The sequence below is a fragment of the Microcaecilia unicolor genome, chromosome 7 (genome assembly GCF_901765095.1).
Source record: "Microcaecilia unicolor chromosome 7, aMicUni1.1, whole genome shotgun sequence".
Classification (NCBI taxonomy): domain Eukaryota; kingdom Metazoa; phylum Chordata; class Amphibia; order Gymnophiona; family Siphonopidae; genus Microcaecilia; species Microcaecilia unicolor.
Genome location: NC_044037.1, coordinates 42,531,642 through 42,557,137, shown reverse-complemented (window position 1 = coordinate 42,557,137; position 25,496 = coordinate 42,531,642). Strand labels below are relative to the sequence as shown.

At 43.2% G+C, this 25,496-nt stretch overlaps 1 protein-coding gene across 2 annotated transcripts in view; it reads right to left on the bottom strand.

The window, feature by feature from the left end:
• ARHGEF6 (Rac/Cdc42 guanine nucleotide exchange factor 6) overlaps window positions 1–25,496 on the bottom strand; it is a 94,225-nt gene that overhangs the window by 5,318 nt on the left and 63,411 nt on the right. Inside the window, exons 13-18 of one of the 2 annotated variants that reach the window (XM_030210111.1) lie at window positions 25,251–25,430; window positions 17,792–17,812; window positions 6,027–6,120; window positions 3,953–4,042; window positions 1,098–1,209; window positions 79–133 (exon numbers count right to left, since the gene is read on the bottom strand). In XM_030210111.1, the coding sequence (XP_030065971.1) occupies window positions 79–133; window positions 1,098–1,209; window positions 3,953–4,042; window positions 6,027–6,120; window positions 17,792–17,812; window positions 25,251–25,430 (552 nt within the window). The remainder of the gene's footprint in view (window positions 1–78; window positions 134–1,097; window positions 1,210–3,952; window positions 4,043–6,026; window positions 6,121–17,791; window positions 17,813–25,250; window positions 25,431–25,496) is intronic. The other variant, XM_030210112.1, reaches the window with a different exon arrangement.

Sequence of the window (25,496 nt, the reverse complement as noted above, 5' to 3'; positions counted from 1 at the left end):
ATTTAAAGAAAGTTGCACATGAGTTCTGAGAGGTGATAAATATTATCTCAGCTAGGGTTAAGGGCTTGAATTACATACCTGTTTTAATTCTTTGACCTCATCTCTTAAGGCATATACTGTATCTACTAAGCTTCTAGAAAAGAAACAAGGTTTAAGAGCAATGCAATATAAGTAACAGGTGAAACACTTTAAACAATATTTCAAAACTTAAGATTTAGAAAAGGCATTCTTATACAGTACTTTACCACAGAATAAGGAAGCCGTATTGAAAATATAGTTTGTCATAAAACATGTTTGGTGGTGAAGAAATGCATAGTGCAATATTGGACGCAAGAAACAGCGTCCTCCTATTGACACTAGAGGAATACATTTCACTTACAACTTATTATGGAGGCACATATGCATTTTGGAGCATATGGAAAGTTTGCATACAGGCCCTGCCCCCAAAGGTAGAAGTAGGATTCTTATATAAAACTTGAAAGAGTATTTGACCACCCACTACTTGTAGAAAACAGTAAGGAAAGGTACTGAGAGGGAAGAGGGGGAATTGGATTGGGTTGGGTAGGGTGGGGAGCTATGGGGTACAGTGGGAGGTTACGAGTCAAGACCTTCTGCCAATGTTAAATTATAATTTGTGATATGACTGGGGGTGAGGGGGAAAGGGATGTTAACAAGTTGTTTGCTGTACTAATACAAAATGGAATGATGTAAATGGACTGCTAGAAGTTTCAGATATGTTTGTGTGTTATATCTATTCTGAGATCATTCAATAATAATAATAAAAAAAAAGATTTAAACATAAAATATAGTGGATCACTGCATTTCACCTGGTAACCTGTTAGCAAAAGCTACCCTTTAGCATGCATGGAAAGCCGAGAACAAAATTTGTCACAATGAAAATGCCTTACTACGAGCCAATAGTGTAGGTTGCTACAATTGACGATTCATTCCATTGAGTGTTGCTGCTCACCCAAGAAGTCTGGGTCTAGGTGAAACGCTTAATTTTATTTAGCATCAAGCTGTGACACATAACCATGCCACATAAATGCTTCTAGACTCTGACACAACAGACACCAAAATATCATGTAGTCACTTACTTTTCCTCTGTCACAGTCTGACCATTGCTTCTGGTCTCTTCCACAATAATTTTTTCTTCTTCAGGAAGCAAAACTTGAGGCATGGAATCTTTGAATGAGCCTAAAATGCAAGCTGTTCCCCCCAAGCAAATAAAAGAGAAATTAAAAAAAACAAAAACAAAACAAAATAAAAACAAAGTGAGGATCTCACATTTGAGGCCATTTATCAAAACAAAAACAAAGCAGGCTAAGAACCTAAGGAGGCAGGGTTTAAATCCCACTGTTCCCCATCAACATTCCTTGTAACCTTCAGCAAGTCACTTCACCCTCCATTGCCTCAGATTCAGGGTAAATCTATAGAAGGCGCCTGAAAGGAGACTAATCTGTAAAGGAACATAGGTGTTTGCTTTTGTTATAGAACACTAGTATAGCAGAGTTATGGTGCAAGTGGAAAATCAACCTGTGCTCTGCCCATACACATACATTTACAGAATAGCACTTAGGCTGAATATCGGCATGTACGTTACACACATACATGCATTACAGGCTAACCAAATTTCGGTTTCCATTTCAGATTCAGCACCAAAACCGACCCAAAATCCGGGTTCGTGTTTCAGCTGAAAATGCCTGTGCATTTTCAGTTGAAACCAAACCTCTCTTCCTTCGCGCCTGACCACCCCCATAGGCCCTCCCCTGGGCCTACCTTAGTGAAGCCCTGCTGGTCTAATAGTGTCTTCAGGGAGCAAGAATGAACCCCACTCGTTCCTTCCCCATGTGCTGCTCCAATCCAAATGGCTGCCAAGACTGCCACAGGAGGTCCGAGCAGCTATTTTCCGATTGGAACCAGCATGGGCAAAGGACTGCTCCTGAATGTGCTGGTTCCAATTAGAAAATGGCTGCTGGGATCTCCCACGGCAGTCTTGCAAGGCTACCGTGAGAAGTCTTGGCAGCCATTTGGACTGGAGCAGCACATGGGGCAGGAACGAGTGGGGTTTATTCCTGCCCCCAAAAAAGCACTAGACCACCAGGGCTTCACTAAAGAAGGCCCAGGAAAAGCCTACAGGTGGTCAAGTGCGGCACGAGAATGATGGGGGGAAGTCACCCTTGGGAGGGGGCTTTTATGGTCAGGGGGATGGAGTGGGGGGCAGTTTCATTTACTGTTTCTGCAGAAACCAAGTGGCCAATTTTGGTTGCAGATTTGGTTTTGGCAGAAACCAAAGATCCTGGGTTCCATCAGGCTCCAACATGAAATTATGCTTAAGTGCTGCGGCTAGGATTTGTAAGTATTTCTACTATTCTGCATGACTCTGCTGCAATCTCATGAACTGTTTTTGATCATAGTGGCGAGACGGTTCTTTTGTTAGTATTATGGCACCTTTCTGCTTTTAAACTTTGCTTCTTATCATCTTTTCATTATGTTTTAGTGTTCAGCGACCTAGTTATAAATTACCCCGAAAGCAGGGTCTGTAGAACCGAAACACAATGATCTCCTTGGAGCGGGCGTCGGAAGCTTTGCCTTATCTTATGCGCTGTGCTACTGTGGTGTCTGTTAAGTACTGGAGTTACTGTTCTTTTATTTTTTAATTACTGAAAATGTATATAAAAGTAAAAATTTAATAATAGTGAGGAGGAGTGGCCTAGTGGCCTAGTGGTTAGGGTGGTGGACTTTGGTCCTGGGGAACTGAGGAACTGAGTTCGATTCCCGGCACAGGCAGCTCCTTGTGACTCTGGGCAAGTCACTTAACCCTCCATTGCCTGCCGCATTGAGCCTGCCATGAGTGGGAAAAAGCGCGGGATACAAATGTAACAAAAAAAAAAATTTAAAAGGTTTAATCCAACATAGGAGGCAAGTGATTAACATGTATGAAGTGCTGCAGGTCTGGAATAGCTTTGCGCTATAGGAGGTCACATCGCTGACTTGATTTGCGTTATGATGCCTCCCTGCTGGATTTTTCTTATTAAGTTTGGTTGGGCTGTTTTGTTCATATAACCTCATGTTTCTCACCACTTTTGTTTGGTTTTGCTACTCCTTTTGGTTCGTTTCAATTCTGAACAAATCTAGCAGGTATTGCTTCTTTGAAATGCACAGGAAAGGAATGCTTTGTGTAAAAAGTGTCCTAGCAGCCTATTTTCAACTGTACACAGGCTTCTAGCTACAATAAGAACAAAACTAAATATCTGGGCCAAAATTACACTAGAATCAACCTGGAGCTAGGCAGAGAAAGCACAATGAATGAAGTCAAAGAATGGAGCAAAAGCTTCCCAAATTGTACTGAGAAAACCTGAGCCATCTAAGCTTTCTCCTTTTAACAACTAAAGAGGGGGGAAACAGATAAAGAAACTAATGCATTTCCTTATAATTAGAAAACATGAAATTGAAAAACTATTATTTAATGAAAAAACAAATCAGTTCTGTACATTTTTTACAGGTGCTCAGGAAGAGAAAAACATATCTACGTTTCCAATTCTTTTTTTCTTGTTAAATCTGATCTGAATTTCATGAAGTACCTTGTTCAGCACGTTTGATCAAAAGATACTATAGTTTCCTCTCCAAAGCTGATTGCAATATGAGATTAACATCAGCCTCAGATATACAGCCACACAAATTATCTGTTCCTTTATGCACACGTTCCTTGATAGCGCTTTTGTGTTTTACAAGCTAACAGGAACTTAAAAGAAAGTGAATGTTTCTCAGCTACATATGAACAATGAAAAGAAAACCGCTAGGTAGCTGAAACATTCTTATCTCAAAGACTGTTTGATGCCACTGCATAACCTTGGCTCTTAAAAGAAATGCAGCAACACCCTGATTGTCTTCCGATTTCTTGGCAAGGCAAGATGCAGTATGAATAAGAGAGCTATTGCTGTGCTCTTACTTGAGCTATGCGTCTGATTAAAGCCTGCGCCAGTGCAATAGGCTTCAATCACTTTCAGAATCTGTGCATCTTCCTCCAGGGCTGCAGTACCTGCAAAATATTAAACATCACTATTGAAAATGTCCTGGACAACATGGAAATTAGCCACAAATTTTAGGAGCCAGGGAATAATACTGTAGGGCTCTTCTACTAAATTGCAAAAAGGTAAGGTGCGGTACGCACAAAGCCCGTGTGTTAAATGCAGGGGGCATGCCCAGCATCTATCCTGCATTTACCACACATAGACACAGACATGCAGATAGCATGAGTACACCTATAGTACCTGCCAATGCATGTAATGTGATTCCCCAGCCTGTCAAAAAAAAAAAAGGATGAAGCTACAGCACTGCTGGTTTCCCCCTCCCAGCACTACAATCATTCCTCCAACAGATCAAAGCCCTCTAAGCAGGGCCAGATCCTCCACACCTCTTCTCCCATTTTCCCTCAGGTGTTCCCTGGTAGTGTAGTGGAATGGGACAGGAGTGGTATCCATCCTTTTCTGCCCCATCTGACTCCAGGAATGGCAGCGATGACCCCTAGCAGTAGTCTCACGGTACTAGCACTAGGTGTTATGCATTGTCATTTTAGGATTTGATAAACTATGCTTCATCACAAAACTACCAGGGTGGTGTACAGAACCAGCAAACAGTCAGAATTAGCACATATATCGACCGGGAGGTTCTGGCCCTGCCCAGGGGTTGATCTGTTGGGGGAGAGGATCGTTGCACTGGTGGGGATTGGATGGAGTGCTACTTGTGCCAGGGAGGGGAGAGATTGTGGGGGAGAGCATGATGTGCCCAGACAGAGAGAACCACCGCCACAGGACTGTAGCATGCCTTCACAATGCTACTCCTTGAGGTGGTATTAAGTATAGCCTCACAATTGGCAATTGTGAAAGCTAGAACACAGCACCAACCCGCACGCTACCTGTCATAGCCAGCCATGCCTCCATTCTACCTGTCACGCTTGGTTCCCATGCCTACCTGCAATTAAGTAGCTACAACAGGTTTTTACTGTGTTGACTGGTTTTAATGTGCAGTAGCTGTTTTGAGTCTGCACAAACATCTGCATAATAAGACCCAGACTAGCTGCTTAATGTGATTTCTAAGCTAATTTTTCAAGAGTTGGCTTTACTTTTGCTCTTTCCACCTTCCTTTATTCTCCCTTTCCTCCTCCTCCCTAGCCTCGCTGTGTTTCTCCTGCCCTCTCTCTCTCTAGCCTCTTCTCTTCAATTGTACAGCAAGAGGACCCCCCCCCACACACACAAACACTTAGGGTGGGGTCATGATGGCTCCTTTCAGACCCAGGTTGACTGTGGCTCCTCTTAAGCAATTGCCATCTACTAAATTTTAGGCTCCAGGTATTTTCCACTCCAGTTTAAGAGCAAAAAGTGCCATTTATACAAAATGTTTATGCTTCCTGACAGCTGTAAAGGGGTCAAATACAAACTAACACATGCGTCCAGCTTTTCCTACATGAGTACGAAGATGTGGAATGAACTACCAACTCACCTGAAAACGATCCACGAATTAAACAACTTCCGCAAAGCTTTGAAAACCTCTCTCTTTAACAAAGCCTACCACGAGAACCCTTAACTACTTGAACACAAGCTCTACACTCCTTTACTCAGAATGTCTCACTGTACAGCTGCATAACCAGATCCTCTTGTCTTCTTTTATCTCTCTGCTACAACAATTGTATTTCTTCCCTGTTATGGCACTGCCATAACAGACCTTTGTAAGCCACATTGAGCCTGCAAATAGGTGGGAAAATGTGGGATACAAGTACAATAAATAAAATAAATGCCAAGTTCTTTAATTAAAAGCAAGAAGACTGAGTTGCCAAATTGCAAATAAAATTGCAACTTTATTAGAGGGGTTGCTATTAACAGTAATCTTACAATTTCTTTATTAAAAAAGATGGCATTAAAGAGAATGAAAACCTTAATGCAAATGGTTTATTTCTGCAAATTCAAATAAAATATTAAGTGTCTAGTGCAAAATGTAAAACTTGCTTACAAAAATCTGAAACTTACTTCTCCTGAACATAAGATCCTCATCAGATGCTTTTCTCTCCGGTTTTCTTTTAGGTAGAAACTTCTTCACTGTTTTAGGACTTTTGCCAGAATCCTGCAAAGACACCTATTTTACCTCTTATGCTAGAACAGTAAATGACACCAAACACTGACACATTAAATATACTTCCATATGTGAACAAAAACAGGTCTCCATTTATAAAACGTTTAGGTCTCTATTCATTACACAGCATTAGGTGTTTAACATTGACTTTAATACGTTAACGTGCCATGTTACACACCTAACATGGGATTTAATATTAGGGGTGGTGAGTGCATCTTGCAGTTAACGCAAGTGTCATTAATGCCTGTTAATTGCTAATATCCCTCTGGTCCTCTTCAGACTCTCCAATCTTTCTCTGATAACCCCTCCCCCTGCTCACGGCATGTAAGAATAATTCTCTGCAAACAAGCAGAGAACATGCAGGCCTACTTGTGGTGACTTCATCCCTGATGGGTCTGCTGTGCCAGAGCTCTCCTCTAGCTCAAGAGGAACCGTTCTGGCTCCTTCTGAGCATGTGCCAGTCTTCCCACATTGGTAGAACTGCCTCCTTCCCTCAGTCTGAATTATCCATGCACCACAATGGTAGTAGCTCTCCTTCTCTGCACATCTGTGGGTCACTTGAACAACAAAAGACTTACAAATCACTGCATCAACAGACCTATCGATACTCCTTCCGTACCAATTCACCGTCAACCACCGGTGACTTCCATGGCACTGACCATATGTTCCTAAGCCGTGGCCCCACCACTGTGTTCTACCTGCAGCATGGCCACCGCCATCTCTTCATCTAGCCCAATCATGGCACCTTCTGACAACACCAAAGACCACGCTGTTTCCACCTCCTGTCCCACACAACTGAAGGCAATCTCCATTCCGCAGGCAGCAGGGGCAGCAACAACACAAGGCTCATAGCTCTCGAGCCACTGCTCTACCCCCACACTGCTCTGTTATCTGGTGGCATCCAAGGGACCTTCACATCACACATGGTCTGCCCATGATCACCATGGCTTCACCCACTTAGCTGCGAAAGCTCTGCAACCTTCATCGGAAGCTTCTACCCAATGCCCTACACAGGCTAGCTACATGAAGGACTACAAGAAACCCAAGGATAAGGGGAAAATGCGTGTAGAGGCTAAACACCATCACTCTGATGATGGGGCCCGTCCCTTCAAAGCACTGTGCACCTTGCCCCTCCTCTCATCAGAACTGGTAGTGCCAGTTGCAAAAGCTGCCCAGTAGCTCCTCCCACAGCAGCACAGAGGCCTGACATGCATGGAGCCCTCCTTTCCTTGATACAGAAATTTGTTCAGGACACTGCATCCCTCCTTTCTGGCACATCCCTGCAGAGTGCATCCCCAGCCATTGAGATCACACAGGCACCATTGTAGGATGAACTTTCCCCCTCACCCTCCCACCTCCCTTGAAACTCACTATTCCTACTCCTCTTCCTTCTTATTCCCACAGGGAGGTGGTAAGGGCACATCCTAGGAAGAAGCAGATGAGGGCTCCCTTGCCCAAGACAACCCTCGCCTCCTCCCAAGGACATAACAGCCAGCAGGAGGACTACTGTTATTCTCAGTTCCTGCAGAAACTCCCCTAAAGTCCTAGACCTTGGAACTTTTCAAGCTCCCATGGACTGCAAGGACTTTTCTGCCTTCCTCAAAGCTTGCAGGATGCCTAAAGACATGCTCGTGCTGCCCATGCACCAGATCCTGAAGGACCTACAACTTAATATTTGGCAGACCCCTTTCTTGGCACAGCCCACCTCTTGGTGCCTGGAGCTCAAATATAAAGTACATAAAGTCCCGGGCCATGACCACATGCAACTATCTCACCACTCCATGGTCTATGAATCCATGGTTAAGTAAATCCCCCCCAGACATATTTCTGCACCCTTCCAGGAAAGAGCCCAATACCCTTGACAATGTCAGCAGGATAATGTATCAGTCCACTATGCTCTCCCTCAAGAAAGTTGCTCATCAGATTCAGATCCTATACTACCAGCATTTCTTCCTGTGCCAAACTGGAGGATGCTCCTCTGAACTTTGGGACTGACTTGGACAGTTCCTCATCTCAGCTGTAAATTGCCCTTCAGGAATCTACCTGTCATCTAATCATTACAGCATGCAATGCCTTTGATACCTCCTCTGGAGCTTCAGAATAACCATTATTGCCCACCAACTAGCATGGCTTAAGGCCTCAGACCTCAGGGATGAGCTGCACAACTGCCTGGAGGACACTCCCTGCCTCAGGGACAATCTGTTCAGGAACAAGTTAAAGATACTACTGCACATGTCAAGGACAACCGCGCCATCATCAGAGAACTGTCATCCCAATCCATCCCAGTCCACACAATTCTGGAAAGCACTATAATCCTCCAACCACAGACTCTACCATCTACAATTTTTCCAACAAAATTATCTTCATAAGAGATTCTCCAGATACACCAGACTGTCCTTCCAACAGCAACCCACCTAATCTTATTCCCAAAAGCAAAGACCCCAGGAGCATAAGTCATCAATGCAATAATGACCGCTCCCCTCAAACAGAATGCTGCCTTTTGACCCCTTGCCAGTGAGGGGTAGGCTCCTCCACTTCAGTAATATTTGGCCTGCCATCAAGATCAACTGATGGGTCCTCAGTATCGTACAACAAGGATATAAGCTCATCTACCTCCAGCCCCCAAGCTCTGTTCCAGCCCCCTTCCGAAATAGCTTGACAACACATTCCTCTGCTAGCTGAGGAACACGACAACTTATACAGTGGTGCAACAGCAGAAGTAACTCCAAACCAGAGAGGCAATGGAGTCTATTCCTGATTCCTCCTCATTCTGAAGAAATCAGAAAGAGGATTTGCCTCATCCTCAACCCATAGGAGCTTAGATTTCTCCAGAAAGAGAAGTTCTTTTTTTTTTTTTTTAATTTATTATTTATTCATTTAAACAATTTTTACAAGAAAGCATCTTGTTTAGGAAAGAGTCTGTTAACAGATAATTTTTAAACAGGAAAAAGAAAAAATAAGAAAGAGGAAATAAATCTTTACTCTTTCAACAATATAAGACTCTCAAGTCCATAATTGGAGATCCAAGAATTTAAATTTAGAGAGAACTATAACTCAGGAACTAATACAAGGAAATCTTTCTCTACTAGGAAACTGTAGATTATCTTTAATGCTTCTCCATCTTAGCTGAGGCGATTAGCGAAGACAAATGTCCAGGTTCAGTAAACACATACTTTTTTCCCCTCAGCCTAATTATGCACTTGCAGGGGTATCTTAGAAAAAAAGGTACCCCCCAAGTGCAGAACCCCAGGCTTAAGGAGCAAAAATTGTTTCCTCCGTCGTCTCGTCTCCTTGGAGACATCAGGAAATAGCATTACTTTAAAACCCAAAAAGGGTTTATCCTTATTACGGAAAAACAAACGGAAAATCCAATTCTTGTCAGGCATCAATGCGACAGTTGCCACCAAGGTGGCAGCTGTAGCCAATTCAGAATCAGAGGTCTCAAGCAAAAGGGAAACATCAATAGGTTTTTCAAGTTCTGGATTCGTGTTTTTTTCTGGGATATAATAAACTTGAGAAAAAGGTGGAAAATCTTTTTCCAAAATATTCAAATTTTCAAGGAAATAACGTTTCAACATCTCAAGTGGAAGAATATTTTGTAACCTAAGAAAGTTAACAAATCTTAAGTTATGATTCTTAGTATAATTATCAAAAACCTCCATTTTTTGCCTAAGATTTATTAAGTCCTTTATCATCGTAGTTTGTTGCGTTTCCAAGTTCTTAACTTTTTGATCAGTTTTCTCCATTTTTTCATTTAAAACTTTAATCTCTTCCTCTTGTTTTTGCAAACCACTTTCAATGTTATTCACCTTAGGTAAAACCTCATTAAATTGTTTAAGAAAAAATTGTCCCAGGTTAGACATCAAATCCCACAGGGAATCTAAAGTCACATCTTTTGGTTTAGTCACTAATTCAGTAGGAAAATCAAACCTTGCTGAAGACTTTACATTCGTCTCTCCCAATCGCTCAGCGTCGATATGGGCAAACTGCCCTCCATTCCGTCCTCCAATGAAAAAGAAACTTCACCCCGAAGTTCTTCCGGGTCTCCTACTCCTTCCGAGGGAGACCCCGTCGGGTCAAGGAGGAATGAACTCGCGCCGAGCGGTTGAGGCGGGGGAGTGCGTGTAGCGGAGCTCAGTGTTGTTTCGAGTCCGGGGGAAGCCAAAATCTCTCGTTCACTGGCGTTCCCTATCGGAGGCATTCCGCCATCAGGTACAGCTGCTCTTGGTCTCATGTAGCGGTCAATTAGACCCAATGTTGGGGGTGGAAGCGGGGAAGCTCTGCCCGCTACTCTCCCTCTTCGTTTAGGCATCTCAACGGGAATGAGGTTCAGAGCGTCCTAGCAGAGCAACGCCATCTTAGATCTCCTTCCCAGAAAGAGAAGTTCTGATTGAACTCCATAACTATGATGCTGTCCCTAGAGCTCAAGGACGCCTATACTCACATCTTCAATCCACCCCCAGCACTGGTGCTTCTTACACTCCAAATTTCTCAGTTGTCCTTTCTAGTAACAAGTCCTCCCCTTTGGCCTAGCCTTGGTGCACAGACTTCACAAATTGTCTTGTGGTGGCCTGCTTCAGGAGTCTATCAGTAACAAGCCATACATTTAGGGGACTGACAGATCTTCTATATATTTTTTCTATAGTCTTTTTCAAGACCTTCCCTTTGTATTTTTTGTATTGAAAGATACCACATTGAAGATTTTTACCACCTAGTTGTAACCGACAGACTCCTGAAGAAGACTGAAGCCGAAACACAGTGCTGGTTGAGTCTTTTTATCAATAAATCTTCTCTAAAAAATCTAGGTTGTCCTTTTCGTTTCTGGAGTCCATGGTTGATTTCCCACTTTTTTTCTGCTGCTATTATTTCCGTGGGATTTTAGTGTTCTCCACCTTGGTGGATTTGTGCTGGATCATCCTGACCTCAACAATCTCTCCGTTACTGCTTGGAGAGTGAGCAGCCAGAGATGAATCACACCCTCCTAAACTGCCTTCCACTGTCTCTCCGGACATTAGAGATGTCCTTTTAGCAGCCAGAAAATCTGCCATCCAAAAGACCTCGCCAAGTCAAACAATCCCATTTCTCCCACTGGGCTGCCTCTGCCAACATAGATTCCCTAACATGTCCCCTATCCTAGATCCTGATTTAACTCCTGCAGCTCTCTCATTCTGGACTCAAGAATAACTCCATTCATGTCCATCTCTAAGTCATTCCAGCCTATCATTATTTAATCAATGACAAACCTGTCTCCTGTCATTCTCTTGCCTCAACAATCTCAATCCTCCTCACTGACCACTAGCACCAGGGTGGGGCCTCAACCTTATCTTTGATCAACTCATTCTAGTGCTCTTCAAATATCTTGGCCAGGCTACCCTCAAGCATCTCACTTCGAACACTGTATTTTTAGTCTCTATCATGTCTGCAAAATGAGTCAGCAAGCTGCAAGCCTTTGTCACCTACCTGGCCTACTTGCAATTTTTCCTCAATAGAGTTCTACTCCACACCCACCCCAGGCTCATTCCCAAGGTTGTCTCCAATTTCCATCTCCACCAGTCCATTGTCCAACCTTTTTCCTAGCTCTACATGCATCCACAGCAGACAAAAGCCTTCACTCCCTGGACTGCTACAGGGTACTTCCTTTTATTTGAAAGCCACAGAGGTCTCTCGCTATGCCTCTCAAATTTTTGCTACCATCATCCAAATAATCCCAGCTCTCCAACCTCCAAATGCACCATTTCTGACTGGGTTTTGGACTGTACAGTGGTGGAAATAAGTATTTGATCCCTTGCTGATTTTGTAAGTTTGCCCACTGACAAAGACATGAGCAGCCCATAATTGAAGGGTAGGTTATTGGTAACAGTGAGAGATAGCACATCACAAATTAAATCCGGAAAATCACATTGTGGAAAGTATATGAATTTATTTGCATTCTGCAGAGGGAAATAAGTATTTAATCCCTCTGGCAAACAAGACCTAATACTTGGTGGCAAAACCCTTGTTGGCAAGCACAGCGGTCAGACGTCTTCTGTAGTTGATGATGAGGTTTGCACACATGTCAGGAGGAATTTTGGTCCACTCCTCTTTGCAGATCATCTCTAAATCATTAAGAGTTCTGGGCTGTCGCTTGGCAACTCGCAGCTTCAGCTCCCTCCATAAGTTTTCAATGGGATTAAGGTCTGGTGACTGGCTAGGCCACTCCATGACCCTAATGTGCTTCTTCCTGAGCCACTCCTTTGTTGCCTTGGCTGTATGTTTTGGGTCATTGTCGTGCTGGAAGACCCAGCCACGACCCATTTTTAAGGCCCTGGCGGAGGGAAGGAGGTTGTCACTCAGAATTGTACGGTACATGGCCCCATCCATTCTCCCATTGATGCGGTGAAGTAGTCCTGTGCCCTTAGCAGAGAAACACCCCCAAAACATAACATTTCCACCTCCATGCTTGACAGTGGGGACGGTGTTCTTTGGGTCATAGGCAGCATTTCTCTTCCTCCAAACACGGCGAGTTGAGTTCATGCCAAAGAGCTCAATTTTTGTCTCATCTGACCACAGCACCTTCTCCCAATCACTCTCGGCATCATCCAGGTGTTCACTGGCAAACTTCAGACGGGCCGTCACATGTGCCTTCCGGAGCAGGGGGACCTTGCGGGCACTGCAGGATTGCAATCCGTTATGTCGTAATGTGTTACCAATGGTTTTCGTGGTGACAGTGGTCCCAGCTGCCTTGAGATCATTGACAAGTTCCCCCCTTGTAGTTGTAGGCTGATTTCTAACCTTCCTCATGATCAAGGATACCCCACGAGGTGAGATTTTGCGTGGAGCCCCAGATCTTTGTCGATTGACAGTCATTTTGTACTTCTTCCATTTTCTTACTATGGCACCAACAGTTGTCTCCTTCTCGCCCAGCGTCTTACTGATGGTTTTGTAGCCCATTCCAGCCTTGTGCAGATGTATGATCTTGTCCCTGACATCCTTAGACAGCTCCTTGCTCTTGGCCATTTTGTAGAGGTTAGAGTCTGACTGATTCACTGAGTCTGTGGACAGGTGTCTTTCATACAGGTGACCATTGCCGACAGCTGTCTGTCATGCAGGTAACGAGTTGATTTGGAGCATCTACCTGGTCTGTAGGGGCCAGATCTCTTACTGGTTGGTGGGGGATCAAATACTTATTTCCCTCTGCAGAATGCAAATAAATTCATATACTTTCCACAATGTGATTTTCCGGATTTAATTTGTGATGTGCTATCTCTCACTGTTACCAATAACCTACCCTTCAATTATGGGCTGCTCATGTCTTTGTCAGTGGGCAAACTTACAAAATCAGCAAGGGATCAAATACTTATTTCCACCACTATATCTCCTTCTGTTACTGTCAAGCATACAGCTCCACCCCACCCAAAGTGGGGCCCCATGTGCTCCAAGCCACAGCAGCCTTGGTGTCAACCTCAGGGCCACTGCCATCACTGACATTTGAAGAACTGCCATATGGTCATCTATTATATCTTTACCAAGCACTATTGCCTTGAGGTGGCCTCTGCTATGGACAGTGCCTTCGGACAAGCTGCTCTCCACAGTCTTTTTGCTTACTAGTTTTCCTTCCACTCATCCACAAGGACTTACCACAAATGTGCCTGCACGCTCCTTGCTTGTCTGTGGAGAAAGCATAGTTGTTTACCTGTAACGGGGGGGGGGGGGGGCAGAGTTTCTCACCCTCCTTCCCCTTGACATCTTCGTGATATATTTCACCTACTTGACTATGAGACAGTCTGATGGCAGGAAGGAGTACTACCAGCACGGGAAGGTCGGTGTACGCTTAGGAGGAGGCAAAAAGGTTCCTCTTCAGCTGGAGGAAAGCTCCAGCACAGTGGATACATCATGGATGATATCACCACAAGTGTGGCTGCATTTACCTTCCCCTCTACAGAATACCCTCATTGCAGATTAGCAACTACTCATTGCGTGGGACTAGTTTTGGAGGAGGTGCAATTTGTGGGGTGATGGGGCAGTTGCAGGGCCATAGTTTTTAGGGTTGGGGACAGTTTGTGAGGTGTTGTGTTAGCTGTGGGTAGGACAGTTTTTGGGAGTGGGTAGTTTGAAGGATAATGGGGCAGTTGAGTGGAGGCTAGATTTTGGGAATGGAAGCAGTTTGCAGGGTGGTGAGGTAGTTGTGGGGGTAGTTTAGGGGTGGAAGTTTCCAGGGTGCTGAAGCAGTTGGGGGAATAGGTTTTTTGAAGTGAGGAAATTTGCAGGTGGAAGGGCAGTATGGAGGTAGTATGGTAGTTGCAGGGGATATTTTTTGGATACGAGACAGTATGCAGGGTGGTGCAGCAGCTGTATAGGGTATGTTTTGGGTGTGGGGCAGTACCAGGGGATAGGTTTTGGGGACAGAGCAGTTTGCAGGGTGGTGTGGAAGTTCTGGGGTGTGATTTCTGCACTGTGGGGGCAGTTTGGGGGTTTAGAAGAGTAGGGAATACCACCTTTTAAACTGCTTGCCCTGTTCTCCACCTGCTACATTTTATTCTATCTAAGTTTCTATGCTACAGTAGCTGGAATACCTTTTCCCACAGAAATACAATGGGTCGTATTTTGGAAGGCTCATTCCTCTGCATCCCTTGGTCCAATTTAGTCCTTTTTTAAACTGAATGTATTTTTTTTTTGTATTGGATTTTTCACAAGCTAAGTTTCATCATATTCCATTAATTTTTCCATGCTACCGAAGCTTCTCATTCCATCCTCATCTGTTAAATTTTCAGAGTTATTTTGCCCCCAGACAGACATTATTGACCCCTTTTGTATAATTTTATTCCATTTCTGTTGGGCTGGAAAGCATAAAGAGAGAAAAAAAAAAGATCATCCTGATCAACATCCTGATTCCTCCCCCCACCCCCACTCTCTTAAGAAGTATCATAAACCGCCGTTTACTTGGAAACTTGTTCCCTAGAAATAGTAGCGTGAGACCTCCATTCACAGTTAGAGACGCTATTCTGAATCCATGCAGGCAACACGGTAAGAGCGTCCATAGATCACTTCTGCCCTGCCACTAACTCACCAGGGACACCCATGAAAGTGCTGGGGGATCGGGGGAGGGATGCTGATTAGGGAAGGGAGAATGAGGGAAAGGTATAGGATGCTGGTTTTTTTTTTGGGGGGGGGGGGAGGCTTTTGTTTGTTTGTTTAAAGCAGCAACTGCGGTAAATACATCCAGATAATACCGATGCATAAGTGTCTGCTCTGTGTAGTAAGTGCAGGACAGATAAGAGTATAGGATCATAACAGTTGCTGTACTGCGTATACTATGCTGTGTATGCCCCCAACAGTTACCATGCGGCTTTGCATTTACAGCATGTTAATTTTTGTGCCTAACATGCAGTAAATACAAAATCTTACTGCACTTACCCCCCTTTTACAAAGCCGTGCTAGCAGCTGTTGGTGCGGTAATGCCAACACAGCCCATTCGCTCTGAAAGGCTGTGTTGGCATTGCCATGTGGCAGCCGCTAGTGTTGCTTTGTAAAGGGGGGCTTTAGTGAACAAGCATGACAAGAAGATACTTTGTAGCCCTCTTATAAAATGGCAAATATTTCTTCACATATTTCAAAAGTGAAGCAGGTTAGTCTTAAGCATTACGCATTTAATCAGAAAGGATTTGAGCTGGCCAGAACAATTTTTAAGCTTGCATGTAGAGCTGTTTTTTTGAGATCCTTGTAGATGTCAGCTTTGGTTGTCCCATACACCTCATCGCGTTCCCTCCATTCCCTTGACTCTAATCATCTCGTCCTACCCTCTATTAAGCAGGCTTTTTGTGAATCCACCCACAATTCCACTTGCCCCTAGTCTTTGGAATAATTTGCCCTGAGATATCAGATCAGAACCCAGTTTAACTAAATTCAAAGTGAAATTAAAAACTCACTATTTTCAGAAAGCCTTTGGAATCCCTGCCAATATTTAGTAGTGATCCTACTAGCTTATAAAGATTCAGTTGCTGCCTGTTCATTTCACCTTATGTTATTTTTCCCCTTCCCTCCCAATTCTCCCTCTCCTAGGTTTAACTGTACTTTATTTTATTATTGGTTATCCTTAGTATGTGGGCTTGTTGACCTATCCTATCTTAATGGAATTCTGTTTCCTTTTATTTACTATCTTATATTTTAATTTTGTAAACCATTTTGATATCTCTTGAAAGCGGTATATCAGACTTTTTAATAAACATAAAAACAGGTGGTGTCTTCCCAGTTCATCCCTAATGGACAGGTCTCTACCATTAAGAAAAAAAAAACTCACACAATATGGAATGGCATCAAAGATAACTGAGATGATACAAGTAGGAAGGGGGGGGGGCCCTGTCTCTGTTTAGGAAACATATGTTTGCTTAATGAAAAGCGTTTAAAAGCAGCAGCATTAGCTAGATGGCATTGGACAAATTCAATTGACAGCGCACAGTACAAACTTGTGAAATAAAAAGCCTCTTTTTCACTGTTTACTGAGGAAAGTTTGTATTTTCACATTTTGGAAAGCGCTTCCTATTAAGCCATGCTCTTCAATAAAAATGCCAGCAAATCAGGATATCAAAGGGCTGCTCTGTTACAGACCCCATCCCCCATGCAGGGATCTCACCAATACACAGAAAGCTTAAGCACAGCGTTAATAAGTTGCAAATTGACTCAGCAAAGGAGATTTTTAAAATACCAGGGAAGCAGCCATCACAAAAAGGCAGACATCTTCTATTTCTATTCTTAAGTATAGAAACACATGGAACAATTTGCCCCAGTTCTCAAAGGGAAAGTACATGCATACTTTGATTTCCCTTTGGAAACTGTCCCAGGAAATAATAGCTACTGAGATTAGCATTTACTTTTCCCTTTAAAATAACACATTATTTCTTCCCCTGACCTAATTGGCTCCCAGGTCTGGCAACGTCTTAGCTGGAGGAGTAGCCTAATGGTTAGTGCAGTGAGCTGAGAAACCTGGGGCACTGGGTTTGATTCTCACTGCAACTCCCTGTGACCCTGGGCAAGTCACTTAACATTCTATTGCCCCAGGTGCAAAACTTAGATTGTGAGCTCACTAGGGACAAAGAAAGCACCTACATATATGTAAACTGCTTTAGCTGTACCACAGAAGGTGGTATTTGAAACTTTGAGCTGGGCAATTATCAAACAGCCAATTTGCTGTTTACACCGATATCTACCTGGGTAAATGGCTTCTCAGAATTGCCCAGTACATGAACAAAAAGCACAATAGGATAAAGACACAGAAGACCTATAAATAAGACAGAGAGCAAATAAAGCCCAAAGGCAGGCAAGCTGAGGTTAGCTAGAGCTGCATTCAAACAAATCACTTTCACAGCAAATCCACTTCACGCATATAAAAGCACATATTTACAGGTTTCATCAACTGCCACATGGCATGAATGCGCAAAAGCACCATGAAAAAATTGTTCTTGGGACCCATCTGCTATGCGTTGACAAAACAGTGCATAGGCGTCAGATCCTTGTTGCATATTTTAAAGTCAATCACCGCCATTCTTTCAAAATGCACATAAAATATTAGACATACTGTTACAACGGCAGGTATAAAGATGGAAAGAAGTATAAAAAGAACATACTAGAAGCTGCTCAGGAATGCGTTCTTATTCCACAAAAGACAAGGAGATGAAGCTAGCCTTACCTTTAAGAAATAAGGCATCCTCTACAATGAATATGGAAAGAAAGAGAAGAGGCTTGTGAGAGAAGGTTGATGACTGGGTTGACATTAAGTTCATTTATTCAAAAACGTCAATCAACAGCTAAATGTTTTCTCCAAATTAGTGCTTAAAACGATCTGAGTTCAGCATGCAATCTGGATGCAGGTTTGATGAACAAAGGAACACTGGTCAGAGCACAACTGCATGTATTAGCAAGTAAAGCATGAGTTATAGGGAAAGGTTTTGACTAAAGACCTGATGGATTTTCACCTTACTTTAGCTAGTATTCCTACTTTTAAAAGTGCTCACACGAAGCATTCAGCAGATTCTATTATTTGGTACCAAATTTCTTTGGCTAATTTATAACTTTACAGAAAATATTAACTTTAACTCTTCTCCAATTTGCGTTTTACTGTACTTACTGGATCCATTTATTGAGAGGTATGTTTCTTACTGTCAATGCTACATTTTGGTTAATGATCATGCGATCAGAGTTAGCTGCTGTGGACATAATAAATAGAATTGGGTAATACAGGCCAGGCAGAAGCTTTGAAGTATTAGCAGTGGATGTCAAAGCTACTGACCCAGAACGAGCCAGCTGATAGAGGCAGCAGGGTAGCAGAGAAGATGGAAGCATGGGGAAAATGAAATTGCTGTCTGGGGGGACGGGGGGGGGGGGGGGGGGGGGGGGGAGGGGGACACGACAATTGGTAGAAGGGGTATTTAGAAGGCTAGCAACTGCAATGGTAGTAATGTGGGATGCAAATAAGAGGAATAAGGAGAGATTAGAAAAGAAAGGGGACAGTAGAAGCTATGACCAGCAAAAGAAAGGAGAAAGGAAGGGGTGTGAGGAAGGCAATCTCCAGGGCAGAAGGATAATTCTTGATCCTGAGAAACTAGAACCCAGATGCTCAAAACTCTGGCGCTGTTCCAAACAGTGCCGTAAAAATACCAGTGAAGCAGCGCAGAAAAACAGCTCCCTAATGCAAATCACTAATGAGATGCAAATATAGGCGCGCTCATAGGGAGTTCGGTGGGAGGATTGTGCTTGGCGGACGTGCAGAAGATTTCCACGGTAAGCTCGGCTCCTGTGCGCATGCGCCTGGCAAATCCCGAATGTAAAGCACACATTGGCGTTTGTTTTCTGCAATCTAAATATAAGCGTTTAAAAAATTTTTTTTTTTAGCTTGGACGCTTATATTTAAACACAGGAAACAGCCACCAAATTGTGCTTTCACTTTGGGGTCTGGTGTGACTTGCGCATATTTGTTTCTCACGACCAGCATTTAAGGGCTTGCATGGGCTTTCATCTGCTTCCAAAAGCCATCAAAACCGGCAGATTTTAAAGAAAGAATCATGAGAAATCCTCTATTCCAATACCTGCTCCAACCTAGCGTTATTTGTTTGCAGCGGTAAGTCAGTTTTGTTTTGGACGCTCTTTTCTGAGCATTGGGAAGGAATACAAAATGACCTTAATTTCATGAGCTTGTTGCTACTTGAGCTGTTCGCCTACGCTCGTTTGTTCCTGCACTCCGAGCCTCTGAGCATTCTGTGCAAGTAAATGCAGGTGCTAGTCCAGTGCTAATGGCCTCTAGCACCCGAGTTTACTTTTAAGCATCAGGGCCTAGGGCTTTTGACAACAACACTCTATTGCTGCTGTATTATCAAGGGGAGGAGGAGGAGTGGCCTAGTGGTTAGAGTGTTGGACTTTGGCCCTGGGGAACTGGGTTCGATTCCCACTGCAGGCACAGGCAGCTCCTTGTGACTCAGGGCAAGTCACTTAACCCTCCATTGCCCCAGGTACAAATAAGTACCTAAGCCACATTGAGCCTGCCATGAGTGGGAAAGCATGGGGTACAAAAAAAAAATTTTTTTTTTTTATTACACAGAAAGCCCTTTCAGAAAACAGGTGCTGAGCTGCAAAGTGAACATAAAGGAAATAACATGAAAAGGAAAATAACTTATGACAAGATCAACATAAGGAAAGCAGGGGGGGGGGGGAGAAGGAAGAGAGAATGGAATCAACCCACTCAGAGAAATAAAATACCCAGATAACAAAAAGAGAAAGGAAAACAGTTTTCAATTTGGGGAGATTGGACTAAGCCAGCTTGGGAAACTGGGCAAAATACTAGATGAAATCAATTTGCAGTACTATACATCTCAGTCCAGTTTTGTGGTGTTTGTATATACATTTTTGTTTGCATGTTTCTGTCCCTAATTTGTGGCCCCCTATTCTGTATTAGGTGAAGGTATCTCTGTGTATCAATGTGAAAGATTCTGCTAGTGTGTAGTTCCAATGCAGGGACTGTAGAAGTCTAGCTTGTAGTTTCCCTAATAGGCGCATTGGTGTCCTAGTGACCAATGTAATATTTGCAGTGTTGCCTTTTGATAGGTAGAGTTATTTCAGTTTGAGTCCAGAGAATTAGGGGGAAATTCTCTACAGGTTGCCTAAAGTTGGGTGCAGGATGCTGCATGCTAAGTGCAAATTCTAGATAATTGCCGTTAGAATACTAGCATTTACATGCCAACATTAGGTGCATCTGTTTACACCATGTCAATGGCTGGTGTTAATGTGAGCACCTAAATGTTACAGTTGCGTGCCTAACTGTTCGTATTCTATAACCTTTACATACAAGTGCTGGGTACGCCCCTGACCCACCCATAAGAACATAAGAATAGCCATACTAGGTCAGACTAATGGTCCATCTAGCTCAGGATCCTGCTTCCAACAGTGGCCAAGACAGATCACAAGTACCTGGCAGGAACCCAAAGAGTAGCAACATTCCATGCTACCAATCCCAGGGTAAGCAGTGGCTTCTTCCATGTCCATCTCAATAGCAGACTATGGACTTTTCCTCCAAGAACTTGTCCAAACCTTCTTTAAACCCAGATACGCTAACCACTGTTACCACATCCTCCGGCAAAGAGTTCCAGAGCTTAACTATTCGTTAAGTGAAATATTTCCTCCTGTTTGTTTAAAAGTATTTTCGTGTAATTTCACTGTGTGTCTGCTGGTCTTTGTACTTTTTGAAAGAGTGAAAAATCGATTCACTTTTACCCGTTCCACACCACTCAGGATTTTGTAGACCTCAATCATATCCCCCCCCTCAGCCGTCTCTTTTCCAAGCTGAAGAGCCCTAACCTCTTTATAGACCCTCCCATATCTACACCCCCTTGCAGTTATGTGTGTTACAGTTAATTGGTGCTAACTGACAATATCATTGATAACTGGTTGTTAGTGCCAGTCAGTGGATAATTTATCAATTAGGTTATGCAAGCAGCTGTAGGTAATCTATAACCTGCGCTGACAAATTTACATGCTAAGCATAAAATTGAGCACACAAGGTTATAGAATGAGGGGGGTCAATGTTTTGGGGGTCATGTTTGCTATAGAGGTTGTAAGTGTCTTTTTCCAGAGTTTTATATTACTTCAAAATGTATCTGGCAGTGGAGCAGGATTGTATTGTTCCTAAGAAGACATCACAGTTTTAATAGCTACATATTTCTGTATGGTGAGTTGTAAGGGGAAATGTCCTGGCTCCATTGTTGGGGAATGTAGAATGTGTGTTACAGAACTGGAAATGCCAGGTCCGTGTTGTAATTCTGTCCATCCTGTATGGATTCCAGACTTCATTCCAGTATAGAAGAATCTGTTTAATGATGCTATCAAATAATTAAAATGGTGGTTTGGCTGGCTTGTTGCTTCTTTATTCTGGTGTTTCCCAACCAGTGTCTCTTCAGGACCTGATCAGGTGTGCCATAGACACGTCACCACAAGGGCTTTGGTGGAAACACCTTGCAGGAACAATAGACACCAGCAATGATCCTTAAATAAAAACATAAGTGTTGCCATACTGGGACAGACCGAAGGTCTATCAAGCCTGCTATCATATTTCCAACGGTGGCCAACGAAGGTCACAAGATCCCACGTAAAACAAATTTTATGTTGCTTATCCTAGAAATAAGCAGTGGATTTTCCCAATAATGGTTTATGGACTTTTCTTTTAGGAAAATATCCAAGAAATATTTTCTCAGGTTCTGGGTTTTTTTTTAATTTACTACTTAGTAGCTTCATTGTGTGCCCCCTTAGTCCTAGTATTTTTGGAAAAAGTAAACGATTCATATCTACCCATAATTAAACTTTGGAATTCGTTGCCAGAGAATGTAGTAAAAGCAGTTAGCTTAGTGGGGTTTAAAAAAGGTTTGGATAGCTTCCTAAAAGAAAAGGCCATAAGCCATTATTAAGATGGACCTGGGAAAAATCCACTGCTTATTTCTAGGATTGGCCACTATTAGAAATAGGATGCTGGGTTTGATGGACCTTCAGTCTGTCCCAGTATGGCAACAATTATGTTGCTATATGTTCAATTCCACTCAGTATTTTATATACCTCTATCAAGAGCTCCTTTCTATCTGAGCACGTGTGCAGTCACACATGCCTCGCTCCTTCCTAGATATAGAATGAGCCCCAGAGTGTGGCAATCAAGGTTGGCTCAAGGGACCATGGCACCCTGAACTAACTTTTGGTTTGGCACTCTCCCATTGGTGCGCCCTCCACTGGCACCCCCCCAGGCCATCCTCCCTTCCCAGCCTACCTTTAATGGTAGTTTTCCCCTCCTGAAAATCGACAGCCTTTCACCTAACGCTACCTGCATCAGCCCCTGCACCTTCCCTCTGCCACGCCCCTTTGGAAACAGGAAGTTTTGTCACAGGAGGTACAGGGCACGGCAGAAAGAAGACACCGGGGCTGATGCTGGTAGCATTAGATGAAACACTGTCTGTGTTTGGGAGGGAAAAACTGCCTTTAAAGGTAGATGGGGGAAGGTGGCTTGAGACAGAAAGAGGAAGGAGGTTGCCAGCTCTTCTTTTTTTCCCTGCACATGCAATGCCACCAGGTAAGTTCTGGGCCAGAGCCTCACCTGGTCCATAGGTTAAACCGGCCCTGGTGGCAATTGACAGGACGCATGCAATGCAGACATTCAAGCCCTGCTTTGTGTAGTACACACAGAATGCCTCCTCTTCCCCTTCCAGAGTCTCCTGCTTTGAACCCTTTCATCCTCTGCTGAGGCTTTTGTTACTTCCCAGCTTTCTTTTGCCCATATGACTCCTCTCCCATGTCTGCACAGCCTGCAACATGGAGGATCATGTGCCGCAAAACATTTTTTAAAGGTAGATGTGTGCCTTGGGCTTGAAAAGATGGGGAAAGAATGCTTTATGCATAGAAGACCTTTGAGACTTTTTCTTTTGGTACCTTTTATAGAAATTTTAAATGCAGGAGTAGGCAGGGCTCCGCCCAAGTGAATGTCTATCTGCAAACTACATGCCATTTAGAGGCCATGTTACAGAATAGTGTCTAGCTGGAATTCTGACAATTTCACGCTTATGCGTGCAGATACATGTATCAGTGCTGGTATTCAGGTTATTTATGCACATTCTTGGAACTCAAATCTCAGTGCCCTCCTCGTAGAAATACTCCCTATGGGCTGAATTGGTGCCCAAATTTGGGTACAGAAAAAAATAAGGGCTCAGCGCTATTATATAAATGGTGCTCCGAGTTGGAGCCATTTATAGAACAGCGCTTAGAGCCGGGATCCACATCCAATTTTGGGCATGAGGATTTACACCAACTGAAACCTGGTATAAATCCTCGTGCCTAAAATAGCGGCGGATTTGCCATATTCTATAACGCTGTGCAGAAACTGTAGGAACACCCCTGACCTGCCCATGTCCCTCCCATGGCCACACACCTCTTTATAAAATACCAACTATGAAGGTGCAAACTGTTGCCAATTAGAGCCAATAATTGTTAGAAGCCAATTATCGGTGCTAATAGACTCGTAATTCAATTAAATTGCACAATTTTGAGCACCATTCATAGAATTTTGGTGTATATGTGGAAATGTTACATTTGTTTGCTCCTCCCCCCCCCGCCCCCATATTTCTATCTAGTGATCCCACTGTTTTCTACAGTGGCAGGAGACTTCATTTGCAATGACCCAAAGGGGTTTTTTTTTTAATCTCATTTTAATTCTTTTTTCACACTTAGCCCAGTCACAAAAGTGACTATGTTTGGCCAGGACCACAGACTGCAGGTCCCTCCAGAAGTGAGTACATTATATGTGCAGCCTGGATCTGGTAAGTAGGTGTAGGCACTGAGCAATGGCTGCGACTCCTTCTCTCCCAGGGACCATGAAAATGTCAAGCCCTTTACTTCTTTCCGATTCTGCCACATTGAAGTAAAACTTGTTTTTGGATAATGTGGGATACAAGAACGAATAAATAAATAAATAAATAAATATACTAACTAACTAACTAACTAAGCAACAAAAGCCAGGTTTGGAACTCAAACTGAAATCTCCTGCATGCTAATGTGCAGCTCTTCACTAAGCATTCAGGCTGGCTCCGTTAAGATGCCATCCTGAGAAATGAACAGCTAGTAAGTTTAAGAAATTAACAGGGGTGGACGGGCTCACAGGAGAATCCTCAGAGGAACCTGGAACCGAATAAAGAAATAAGAGATCCTACATCTTACTCTCAGCAACCATTGGCTATTAAAACTTAAACGTCAGATTTTGAACTGGAGAAATTAAGCCACAATAGAAAAGGCAATCTTACACTAGGAGAAAGAGCACAATCAACAGATGAAACACAATGACAATTTTAGTGCAATTACTTCCATTAACTTAGGGGCCCTTTTACTAAGCTGCGTAGGCGCCTACGCGCATCCAACATATGCAAAATTGGAGTTACTGCCCAGTTACCGCGTGGCCCTTGTGGTAATTTCAATTTTGGTGTGCGTCCGATACCAGCGTCTGAAAGATATTTTTTATTTTCTGACGTACGGCAGCTACGTGCGTCAAGTGGAATTTGACGCGCGTAGACCATTACCGCCCGGTTACCGTGTGAGACCTTACCGTTATGGTCAATGGCTTGCGGTTAAGGTCTCAGACCCAAAATGGACAAGCGACAATTTCCATTTTGCCGCACGTCCATTTTCGACAAAAATTTTAAAAGGGCATTTTTTTTGTAGGTGCACTAAAAAATAATTCTGCGCGCGGCCAAAACACGTGGCTACACTACTGCAGGCCATTTTTCAGCACACCTTAGTAAAAGGACCCCTTAACACCATAATTGCTTGTTTTGTTGATTTATTTGCTGAAATCATTACTAAATAAATTAACCAGCAAGTGAGAATCCAAGACCGCATGTCTTCTCCATTAAAAGAGACTCTCTAGATACACATTTATAATCATGGGAAATCCTTTTCCTCTATGGTATTGTAAGCTCTCTAATAGACCACACACTCTCTCACATTTCTTCTCATATATGAACCCTTGCATTGTGGCATGGTAGGACAGGGTAAGGTATTACAAAACTAATTAAGGTTTACAAGAAAGTATGGCTCACTGTTTAAGTCAAGATTTTGTATTTTTTTTTTATTACCTCTTTGTAAATTAAAGCAACTGAAGGTCGTAATGGCGGTGCAGCTCGAAGGCAGCTCAGAGTCCAGGGTTTAGGAATTTTGGGAGGCTCCAGGGGTCCCCGGCTCTGCACTATCACAGGGAAAATGCCGGCCTGGGTGAGTGAATGATGAGAAACGGGAGTCTGCTTCCCCTCTGAATGCTGTCAATGCAAGAAAGCAATTACCATTATCTTTAACTGAACTGGAAGTAAAAGTACCATTCATGT